This window comes from Amblyomma mixtum, chromosome 5 (assembly GCF_055824585.1).
Source record: "Amblyomma mixtum isolate Tamu chromosome 5, ASM5582458v1, whole genome shotgun sequence".
NCBI classification, from domain to species: Eukaryota; Metazoa; Arthropoda; class Arachnida; order Ixodida; family Ixodidae; genus Amblyomma; species Amblyomma mixtum.
In genome coordinates this window covers 173,869,978-173,882,228 of record NC_143016.1, presented here as the reverse complement: position 1 = coordinate 173,882,228, position 12,251 = coordinate 173,869,978, and the positions used below count along the sequence as shown (strand labels likewise).

At 45.4% G+C, this 12,251-nt stretch overlaps 1 protein-coding gene across 5 annotated transcripts in view; it reads left to right on the top strand.

Annotated features, from left to right (window-relative positions):
• gwl (serine/threonine-protein kinase greatwall) overlaps window positions 1–12,251 on the top strand; it is a 64,772-nt gene that overhangs the window by 5,422 nt on the left and 47,099 nt on the right. For 4 of the 5 annotated variants that reach the window (XR_016282786.1, XM_089542663.1, XM_089542660.1 and 1 more), the window contains exons 3-4: window positions 6,474–6,574; window positions 8,836–8,927. Coding sequence is in view for 4 of the 5 variants with exons in the window: in XM_089542663.1 (XP_089398789.1) it covers window positions 6,474–6,574; window positions 8,836–8,927 (193 nt within the window). In the remaining variant the exon portion in view is untranslated. The remainder of the gene's footprint in view (window positions 1–6,473; window positions 6,575–8,835; window positions 8,928–12,251) is intronic. The other variant, XM_089542664.1, reaches the window with a different exon arrangement.

The following is a 12,251-nucleotide window of genomic DNA, read 5'->3' as shown; positions in this document are numbered from 1 at the left end:
TAAGAATGCTTGGAACGTGTGGATTGAGTTCCTATGGTAAAAAGACGAGTTCAGATTCCTCTTCATTGCACTTTTAACGATGCCTCTTGAACTGTGTTTATTTTTGGGTTTTAAAATAACTTAGATTGATCCATGTTCCTGTGATTGCAGTGAATCCCGTGAAATGTACATTTAAACCATAACGGTTCTGCTGACATATGATTGCGCTTCATTTTTTTTGGGGGGGGGGGGGGGGGGGGATGGTGGTGTAAATATACAGCCGGGGTTAGCCTTACAGAGCCCTGTCGGCAATTACTTTGCCTGAGTCACTGACTCATCAGGCCAGTGTCCTCCAGAAACTTCGGTAGTGACCATGACACTAATCATTGCTCAGTTCGAGAGCCCTCAGGGTACACAATGACTTAGACATTGCCCGTGGTAACATGCAGTCTCCTCAGGTTTTCCAGGAGTGTCTCACGCGCGGCACAAAAATGCAGGCACGCTAAAATGAAAGGGTTCACAGCGCATACACATAGGTGAGGTGGCGCGGTGAATCTTGTGCAACCATACCAGTGTATAGGCAGATTTTGTGTGTACTCGATGCAAGAGAGTGAGGAGGTGCAAAAGTGGCCGAAGTTCAGAAAAGTGTTGCACCACTAGCTGCCTAGGGAAGTTCTTGTCCTTTGGGACAGCTAATAAAGATGGATACGACCGGGGTTCTTGAGCCAGAAGGTCCGCCGCCATGCTACCAGCAACTCCATTGTGAGATGGTAGCCACTGGAAGCAAACTTTAAACCCTTTCAACAGTAGCTTCCTCAGCCAGGTGAGAATACAGAGGCTAGGTGTCCGTCATTGTATGTGCTGTAGTGCAGACTTTGAGTCAGACAGAATGACAACTCTCTGCAGTCTGCAGGAAGAGACGTTTAAAGGGATACTGAAGCAAAATCTTAAAATTGAGCAAAAACGCTAAAAATAGATTCTCAGAATGTGATTACACCGAAATCTAGTCGTCACTGTGCATATTTTTCAGCGGATGGTTTTATTTTCAATGTTTCATCAGCGTGCGCCAAGCCCTCCTGGCAGGCGCGAGGTGAAGGGCGTGACGTCATGGCACCCTCCCACGGCTACAGATATGGTGGCGCTCTTCGATGCATGAAGCCTCGCTTCGGACTGGTTTCATTGTTGTTACTGCCTTCTTCAGCGCGTTAAGTGGCCATAAATGGGCCATCAGTCTTTCGCTTCGTCTCCTGTCTCCCATAAGAAAACGTACGAGTAATAAATTTGCTTTATTTTGTTATTTAGAGTGATGATTCTGCCCCCTTTAGGCTAAGAGGGGCGTCGGTTTGTTGACAACAATGGTTCCCATCTTAACCACCAGATGGCGCCACTAGTCTGAACATCGTTGGGCTTCTGTTTTAAAAGTGAGAATGTTAGAAATGGCGTAAAGTCCGGAAAAAATAGCTGCATTTAGCGTACGTAAGCGTGCATACGGTTATGGTATGTAGACAGCATCGATTAACATCTTGACATATCTGTGTACGCCGTGAGCAGATGACAGACAGACAACGAGCAGCCGACGCGATGGCAATCGTGCTTCTGCGGGAACGGTGGGCGCGTGGGTGTAATGACGTCTAGTCGCAGCTTCCACAGGAGGCCACCAGGTGCAACAATACGGTAATAAATCACGAAAAAAAACGTGTTATCCGCCTTTTTCGCCAAAATGCTTGTCACGTTTATCAATTTTAGCAGTCAAGCACTTGTTTACATGTAAAAGAGCAGCTCCAAAAGTTTGGTTCAGTATCCCTTTAAGCGACCGTGCAATGGCCGATGATTCAACCGAAGTGGACGACGCTACCCTTTGTAAGCGCCCAGCCCAAGATATTTCAAGTTCAGGCACCACAAATACGGCTATGTACGGGCTATGTCTTATAAGGTACAAGGAAAGCAGAACGAAAATGTGGGAAGCCCTGACCAGCGCCCTAAACTTGCATGTGCTATGTTAGCTTCAAAATAAGCTTTGCTCCATCTGAAAGGACATCTCTTTACCTTTAACCTGGCTTATGTGCTCCAACTTACGTCTTTCTTTGTCATCGTTTACTGCAGTTTGGCATTTGAGTGGCTCATCAGAAAGAGGCATACATGCAGTAGTGTCATTTGGCACAGTTTTATTCTTGGAAACCATAAAATGCACTCACTATTGAGCAGCCTATAAAAATTGATAGCTGGCTGGAATGTAATAGCTATTGAGGTGCTAATTCTGCTTTACAAAGGTGTAGCATCAGTCTAGCAGACCTTCAGCTGCCTGCCTTCAGATGCAAAGCTCGAAATGGCCAGATGCAGCACTGATTTTTCTGTGAAGCTGCAGTTGGTTTCATAAGGAAGATTTGCTAAAGAATGCTAATTTTTTAGCAGTTGTAGTCAAAATAGCACTCAGCCGCTGTGGTGTGGCTCAGTGGTTATGGTGCTTGGCTGCTAACCAGAAAGATGTGGGTTCAGTCCCGGCCGTGGCGTTCACATTTCGATGGAGGTGAAATGCTTCAGGCTCGTGCACTGTGCAGTGTCAATACACAGCAAAGAACCAAATGTGGTCGAAATTATCTGGAGCCCGCCACTACGGTGTCCCTCGTAGCCTGAGTCGCTTTGGAATGTTATACCCTCATAAACCATGAACCGTGAAAAAAGTGCTAAGAACAATGACAGATTTGGATTCCTCTACTGTAGCAGGGCATGTTGAGAGTGAAAGTTAAGCCCTGCATTCACCACTCTCATTCACTTGAAGGCTACGGATAGGCAGTGACCACGTAGTTCTTTTTGTAGCTGTAGCTGTTTACCGATTGGCTGGCACTGCAGTTTGTTTTAACTGAAAATTTTGGTGGCTACGCACTATACTGCGTTTCAAACATCAAGTGCAATGCCGTAAAAGGTACAGACGCACGAAAGTATAAAGGGAGCCATGCTACTCTGCACTTATGTTGAGGCTGACTGGTCTGAAGTACGAGAAAGTGACAGCGTGTCGTCGGCAATAAGAGCTCAGTTAATCAGGCTCATTAAGAGGGCTCAGCTTAAGTTAAGAACAACGCAGCAAGCTATGGAAAGGAAAATGATAGGTGTAACGTTAAGAGATCGGAAGAGGGCGGAGTGGGTGAGGGAACAAACGTGGGTTATTGACATCCTAGTTGAAATCAAGAGGAAGAAGTGGGCTTGGGCAGGGCATGTAATGCGAAGGCAAGATAACCGCTGCTCCTCAAGGGTAACGGAGTGGATTCCAAGAGAAGGCAAGCATAGCAGGGGGCGGCAGAAAGTTAGGTGGGCGGATGAGATTAAGAAGTTTGCGGGGATACAGTGGCGGCAACTGACAAAGGACAGGGTTGATTGGAGAGACATGGGAGAGGCCTTTGCCCTGCAGTGGGTGGAGTCAGGCTGATGATGATGATGATGACAAACGTATCGCGTAATAAGCTTGCAGGCAAAGCATGTGTTATTTTTCGCCCACCACAAGAAACTCACTACTTTTGATTGCAGATGTAGGCAGCGCAAACAAGAGCACTAGCTTTGGCAGCATTGCACCTGATGTATGAAACCGTATAGTTGATGAGGGTGGTCGTTGCCACACATCTCAGATCTGGCCACCCCTGGGTCACATGGTCGCACCCTCTTAGGCAAGACCATTCATTGGCCCAGAGAGGGCAGACAGCCTGCACTTGATGTCGGGTACAGTCTGGTAGTGTCACCCTAAGGCTACCAGAAGGTGCCTGCTCTTGCCCCAAGCTTTGAAGCATTTGGAATTGAGTGGTGGAAAGCAGTGCAGCGACCATGTCTTGGCCCCACAGAAACCGTGCTTGGCCTCCTGTCCTGTAGGCATTGATCAAAGTGGCTGTGAGGTGACGCCGTGCTTAAGCCCCCTTGTTTCCCACGAAAAATCATGGATTTAAGCATTTTCCCAGGCATTTTGTGTTGAAAGCCAAAATCTATTTTTTTTTTTTATACAATTGTTGTTACGGACGTCAGCAGGGACAGCAGGACAAAAGGAAATTACCTTGCTTGCATGAATATAACACGAGGGGAGTTTGAGACCTCAGGAAAATTTTTAAAGAAAATTATTACAATTGTAACGAAATCCCACTCCATTAGGCCAACCAAAGCCGAAGGAGGTTCCACTACAGGTCAAGTCTCTGCTAGGAAAAAAAGGTTGGAGTTTGCAGGCGTGCTGATACTTAATCAAGAATCGCTGGTGCTGCTGACTGGCAAGTGTACCTGAAAACTGCCTGAGAGCTGAAGTGCAGTGAGAGAGACCTCGCACAGTTTCTTTCTAAGCAAGACGAACTAGAAGAAGATTTCAATGTCATTTCCTTCTTGGATGGAATGGAAGAAGTGACTGCAACACACTCTTCCATTGCTTTCAAATATTTGTCTATCACAATCAACTCTGTTGATGCAGAGGATTCATTCAGTCGCTGTGGAGATCTAGTATCAAACAAGCGCCATTCTTCGAACGAAGGTAACAGGAAACGTTACTGGATGCTGGTTTACTACCGCCTCCTTCAATTTTAGAAGAGGGACCTTTGCAACATGCTAGGCATGGGCTCAAAAAGTAAATTTGCATGTTTCTTTCATTCGCCTTACTCTTCCTGCCGAACTTTGCGGATTCTTTATTCTGCATCTATAGAATTTTCTGCCACAGAAAGTTAGGGGCCTTAGACATGCTGTGTCTTGTAGGCTTCTTCTTTATTTGGCAAATTAAAGTGTCCACTGTAAGGCTTGAAGTGTTGTCATTGCCGGTTAAGCAAAAGGCATCTGCGATGCAGCAAAAATTTTGCTAAATATTGAGTCTTGTGTGAGCACTCTGTTTTGTCAGTTTATTATTTTTGCTTAAAAACACGTTTCCCACGTGAATTTGGACATGACTTTAGGCCGCTTGGGGAAGAAAGGAAAAATCGCAGCTGCACCGCAGCCTTTGCCTGGGGGCGCTGCTTGGCACTTTGGAGCAGGATTCTCAAGGGTGCTTCTTTGCATCTGCACGTGGCTGACTGCATGCAGCTAGTCTTTTTCCTCTCCGTACAAGCAGTTTGAAATTAACATGTAGGGGTGTGCGAATATTCGAAATTTTCTAATATATTTCGAATATTTTATTATTAGTATTCGAATTCGATTCGAAATCCAAGTATTCGTGTTGGTTCGAATATTCGACACGACGCGAATATTCGTATCTAGCCGAATATTCATTGTGAGCACCGGCGTTCATTTCGATCAGCAAGCCCTATCGACATATACATAACAACATGGCGGCGCCTACACGGAAGGAAAATTCTTTCTTCTTGCAAGGGCCATGCCGTAGCTAACTGCGCTGGTGAGCTTTTTTGTGGCTATACCTGCGAAGCTGGTATAGTCAGAGCTGTGCACGAAGTACCTCGCAATACGTGCCAGGTCAGTGCCAAGTGAGAGGGCATTTTCTGTGGCTGGAGGAGTCGTTTCAGTTAGAAGGGAACTACCTCTGCCTGACCATGTGGTGCAGCTGGTTTTCCTTCACGACAACCTTTTACGTCATCCCAACAACGCGCTTTTGTGCTTATGGCAAGCTAGCCTTAATCAATGCTCTGTACTAGCCATCTTCTCTGATATTTCCACTCTTCTAAGAATAATGTTCGAGACTTTGATACTTTTTGTGCAGCCACACACTCCTTTTGTGTTCATTTAATCATCGATAGTTGAACTGTGATGTTCTTCGGTGCCCAAATAAATGTTTTGTAGTGATTAAATGCGTATGTCCTTGATTATTCGATATTCGATTCGATATTCGGAACTAAGTATTCGTATTCGATTCGTATTCGAAAAATTTGATATTCGCACACCCCTATTAACATGTTAGAAGCAGTCCAGAAAAAAGCTGTGCGTTTTATATGTCATTGTTATGATCGCGGTTTCTCACCCTCTTCTACACTTCTTTCATTGAATTTAATCACACTTTCCGCCCGTCGCTACACTGAATCACTAAAATTCTTACATTGTATCTTCAGTTCCTCGGTAAGGCTCTCAGATAACCACTACATTAACTTTGCACCATTATCATCTACAAGAAGTCATCATGAGCTAAATTTGATGCCGTATTTCGCACGTATTAATTTGTTCAAATTCAGCTTTTTCCCCCGTTCAATAGAAGCCTGGAATTCTCTACCTGGGTCCATTCGTTCATGTCCAGTTCAAAGTTTTATAACCGCCATCGAAGATGCATAATAGCTAAATATTCCTATCGTGTCGTTAGCAGTTTCTTTCTTGTTTGATACTTTTTTTGTGTTATTTGAACTTTATTGTAGCGCTCACTTTGTACATTTTGCTGTATTTTGTTACCTTGGTTGCATATTTTGCATTTTGTGTTTTTCCCACTCCTGCCATAGCGCATATAATTGCGCTGCAGTATGTATAAATAAATAAATAAATTCAGTCTGTGTGGGCAGTGTGAAAGGGCCTTCACCCACTGATGGAGGGACTGCACGCAGCAAGGTCTACCTGGCACGCAAGAAGGACCACTCGGACCAGCTGTTTGCCATCAAGGTGGTCAAGAAGAGTGAAATGGTCCACAAGAACATGGTCGACCAAGGTGAAACACCGAGCGGTGCTCTGGTGATGGTTTCCCCTTCGGAGCCACACAATTCGGGAAACCGAAAACATTGTCCGCCACTCTGAAGAATAGGGGATATTCTGCAAGTGCGTTTTCCTGCATAACAATGTCCCCAACACAAGATGGCTGACCATGCGTTTCCAGCTGAAACAAAGATAGGAAGACTAGTTCTTTATTTGATTCTTCCAAAATGCGTTCCTTACAGTCTAACCACCGTAGCGCCTATACTGTAGCCCGCGAAGTTTTTTTTATAGAGATGCTGGCCATCTTGTCTTTGGCGACATAGTTGTGTTGGAAACCACACTTGCCGAATACTGAATTTCCCCTATGGTGAGGCTCGATGCTGCGAGTTACTGCTGTTGCAGCTAACCTTTAAAACTAACATCCACATGGAAGGAGAGAAACATACCCATCTGTAGCTGTGGCTGTGCTCCACCCTTCCCAGGCGTGTTGCTGGGGGCAAAAGATTCTGCAGCACTTAGAAAAACAAAGAGTGTCGTGGCAGCAGTGAGAAATCATCTTTGCTAATGGACTGCAGGGCAATAAAACAGGAAAACCGTGTGAAGCAGGTTTGTGGCAAGGAGTAGGGAAAGCTATGCTTGGTGGCAAAGGAAAATGCTGGAAAGATGGGAGTGGCATGCCAGCAGCAGCATACACCACTTGGAGCTCTCTTCTCTGGACACCCTTGTGTTGTTCCACATTTGTGGGAAGCAGCTGTTGTGAGTGGGAGTAGCGGGCTATGTTTTCGTTCTGGGGAAAGGGTCAGAACACCTGCGCAAGCTGCCACCGTGGCTCAGTGGCTGTTGTGCTCGGTGGGGCTAAAAATTAACATGCAGAAAACCAAAGTAATATTCAACAGTCTAGCAAGGGAACAGCTGTTCGCAATTGGTGGCGAGGTGCTGGAAGTTGTAAGAGAATATGTCTATTCAGGGCAGGTAGTGACCGCTGATCCGGGTCATGAGAGCAAAATAACTATAAGAATAAGAATGGGGCAGAGCGCATATGGCAGGCTCTCTCACATCATGAATGGCAGTTTACCAATATCCCTGAAGAGAAAAGTCTACAACAGCTGTATCTTACTGGTACTCACCTATGGGGCAGAAATGTGGAGGCTAACAAAGAGGGTTCAGCTTAAGTTTAGGACAACGCAGCGAGCTATGGAAAGAAAAATGGTAGGTGTAATGTTAAGAGATCAGAAGCGGGCGTGGTGGGTGAGAGAACAAACGCGGGTTAATGACATCTTAGTTGAAATCAAGAGGAAGAAATGGGCTTGGGCAGGGCATGTAATATGAAGGCAAGATAACCGCTGGTCCTTAAGGGTAACGAAGTGGATTCCAAGAGAAGGCAAGCGTAGCAGGGGGCGGCAGAAGGTTAGGTGGGCAGGTGAGATTAAGTTTGCGGGAATACGGTGGCCACAACTGGTGAAGGACAGGGTTAACTGGAGAGACATGGGAGAAGCCTTTGCCCTGCAGTGGGTGTATTCAGGCTGATGATGATGATGCTAACCCAAATGACATCACTTGATCCCAGCTGCGGTGGTCGCATTTCGATGGAGCCAAAATGCTAGAGGCTGGTGGACTGTGCTATGTCAGTGGACGTTTTAGAACCCCAGGTGGCTGAAATTATCTGGAGCTCTACATAGCGGCGTCCTTCACAACCCGAGTTGCTTTGAAACATTAAACCCCCAAAACCCCTTGAACATCTGTGCAGCACTCTTGCCAAGAGAGTGATAGGGTGGTTCATCGAAAGATGTTTCTGTGTAAGGGCATTCCCTGATTTGTTTAGAGGGTCATGAAATCAGCATCACAAAATTTGAAACTCTGAGAACTAGCAGGTTCAAGTACCTTCCGTTGGATTATCATGGGAGAATACTAAACCGAGCCACTGATCCACAATAATCCACTCATAAATCTTAACTAACCACGTCAATTCACCCACTAATCTACTTTAATCCATCTTCTGGGGTGGGTGTGCTTCGAAAATTTTGGGGGTCCTTTGGAATTTTGGGGGTAGACCAGCTTCCAGATTCTTTTTCATTTTCTTCTTTAAGATTTTTCAAGTTTTTTTTGCAGTGCTTCCTCTCAGGCAACAGCCAGTGGGGAACGGTGTTTGTGTTATCACTGCGGCAGACAATTGAGCACGGTTGATTCGTGGCAGGAATGGTTTGCTGCTGTCCGGGCAGCTTGTGTTGTGAGTGGTGGGTGCAGCAGGTGGCATAGGCCAGGTCTCTCTGGTTCCAGTGCTTGCCGAGCGCAATGCCCTGGCGGTCAGCTGCAGTCCCTTCGTGGTGCACCTCTTCTACTGCCTGCAGACACCCAGCTGCGTTCACCTGGTGAGTGACCCTGCCCTCCTCCTCAGGACTCTGCTCGAGCCACGTGGCACACATGATGCCTGAAGGGCGAAGACCAGAACATGCAATGCTCTCCATATTGTGGCTGCATGTGTACACCGACACTGCTGCCACGAGATACTGCTCTTTTGCAGTCCCGGACTCATCCAAATGGGTGGACTGCTTTCTTAGCTCCCTGTGGAAATGTTTAGTATACTGTCTTGCTGTGTTTCTGTGACACTATACTCCGTTTCATACATAGCAGGCAGTGCTGCCAAAGCTAGCGCGCCTGTTTGCGCAGGCTAAGTCCGCATGCAAGAAGTAGTTCGCCATACAACCAAAGCGAACACAAACATATTTCGTAGTGAAAAATCTTAAGTGCCGTGACTGCCACCTCCTGGACATCGTTTCACCTCTTGCCACATTTTCGTCCTGCCACTCGTCGAGATTTTGAGAAGCAAAAAGCACACGTGGCGGTATGATACGCGGTTGGTAGGGCGAATCACTTCTACTAAATCCGCACCCAAAAAGTAGTTCACTCTCCGCGAAAATTATGGCCAGAGAGCTCGAGGACTGAGTGCCTCACAGCTTCGAACGTGATTTCTAATGCTACCATATCTTTTTATACCACTCTTTGTATTTGTCCAAGCAGTGACCGGAGTTTCTAGAAGAACGAATGATACGTGGCGGAGTAATGTAGTTTCGCGGACACACTACTTCAGCAACCTCTGCAGCGTTGCCTGCTATGTATGAAATGGAGTATAATTGAGTCAGTGAGCCAAATCTTGGCACACATTAGAATTACATTTACTAAATTCACATATGCGCAAGTCACTGACTAGGTCACACTCATTCCATAATGGTGCTGCACAATTTTTATTCTATTTTTATAGATTCTGGTGCACCCAGATGTGGAAATGCACCAGACCTGCCATACCAGGAGCCAAGTTGGCTTCGCACGACATTTCAGGTTGTTTCACCTAATTAAGGCAAAGCATTGAAGGAAAAAGTGACTTTATAAATATTCAACTCCTAGTGCTAAGTTGTAGGCAATTGCCTTGACCTTATTTCATATTGATTCAAGGGATAGTGAACAAAAAATTTGCCACCCAAGATTTCTGGCCAAAATGATAGCTACGGCACTGAGAGTGACCAAAACATTATTTTGAAACAGAAACCAGTAGAAAGTAATACATATTTTAATGATTATTTCTCAAACTGCCACACCTAACGGTCACCTATGAAAGCTCTGACAGTACGGGATGCGACACCAACCCTACCTGTCATAAGGTATTGTCAGCACGGACTGTACAAAAGTGGATCCGTTTGACGTGCTTTTGCTTTGCGGCACTGTCCATTTCGCTTGGATTCTCTGTCCATTTCGCTTGGAAGATTCTCTGCCTGCATCTCGTGGTTGTATACTTTGGGTATCTACTTGCCCGATTTGGTCAGAATTATTCTTAAATCCTCTCTGTTTGCAGATGCAGCAAACCAGAAAGCAACATTTTTCAGAGATGGCACTGGTAGCACTGTCTGGGGCTCATCAGAGGAATGAGTGCTGTCGCGTTCTGGGCAGGTTCGAGCTTGAGACACTTTCACCTGACCCACATAAACCACATTTAAGTCTGGCTATTATGCTGCACCGAACGCACAGTTTTGGTCTTTGAGTCGCAGCTCATGCAAGGTTCATGCAAGGTTCATGCAAGTTCACGCAAGGTTTGGCATGGCGCAAGATGGGGAATCCTCTACTGCGCACTGACTGCCAGCTTGCCTATGGTGCTGCTGAGGGTAGGCTTGATGTCATGTCAGCCAGCTCATAGGCCGGAGCACGCTGTGTGCGGCATGGCAGCCACTCACGAAACATCAAAAACATGGTCATCCGTTCAAAAATAACCGGAAGGGTGACTGTTTACTTGGCTAATCATATCTTATGAATGTAAACACTTTTATGAATGTACAGCCTTTGTCAAAAGTAACCAGGCTCCATGGTTTGCTTCTCATTCGTATAACAGAGCCCTCACGGCTTCCCTAAAGATCATCAAGTTCTTTGAAGGTGAGAACAGGGGTTCTTCTTACCATACCGAGATTTAGAGCTTGAGGGCTGGCATAGTAGCTTTAATATACGACTGAGAAGAAAAAAACGTGCAGCCTGGTTACTTTTGACAAAGACTGTACATAGGAATGTCCTTAGGTTTTTGCACACACCGGTTCATTCTCAGCACCTTCTTTCACTAAACAGTTATTTGAACTTTAACGAACCTTCCATCACTGGAAGTTCCCATAGCCTAAACCTTACCCCTTTCTTTTGCCGCACTGAGACACTCAAACACAGCTGCTTTCCTCTGGCCATTGAACTCTAGAATTTGCTGCCTGGAAACTTCCGTTCGCTACCCGTGAAAGTTTTTGGCGGCCATTTGTTGTTAGCGACATTGTTATTTTCTTTGTTTTTTATGTATTTGTATTTTTCTGGATGACTATTTTCCTTTCCTTGCTCACTCCTGCAGTAGCCTCATTGAGGCTGCAGTATGCATAAATAAAAAATAAACACATAAATAAATAAACAAAAATATGGTGCTTTCTCAATATTTTCAGATTTTGGTTTTGTATCCTTTTAAATGAACGTAATTTGGTATTCAACAAATACAAATTGGCCAACCTTTTATCTGCCGTATAGTCATAGTGTACACAATTTGTACCGATGGTTCCAAGCTGAAGAAGATTCTGCCAGATGCAAGAAATATATCTCACTTTTAACTTTCAGCCTCCCGAAAAAGTGAATGTGAGGCTGTTGGAGGAACTGTGCAAAGTCTGACACGAGAGCCAGTCTTCAGAGCACAGGGGCCAAAAGAGCTACAAGAACTACATTCCTGTATTTAGTGCAAAATAGCCAGAATGATGTAACAATCCTGTTATTATAGGATAGTGCCGTTGTACGTGAAAAGCCAGTGGGCAGTCACGGTTAAGGCTCGAGGATGTTTATTGATTTCTTGGAAAATCTTTCAAGTATGGCCAGCAGTGCAATTCCAGTTTCTAGATGCGCTTCGTAAGCGTATTATTGGCGACAAAGAATGCATTTATGATGATGACTCTGCTTCCGTGCAAGAACTAAAAACATAGCAGTTGCCACAAACACCCTGGCGCCCTATCTTGCAGCCATACCAGCCAGCTCCCATCAGTGTGCCTGCACATCAAATCATGCCTGTCGTGCTTGCAAACGTTTATAGTTTTGTCCTTGGGAAGGAAACTGTGGAGGCTGTTTTAAAAGACTATTGTACTGATATTGTGGTATTCACCGAGACATAGCAGACTCCAGATTTCAGAAATGAC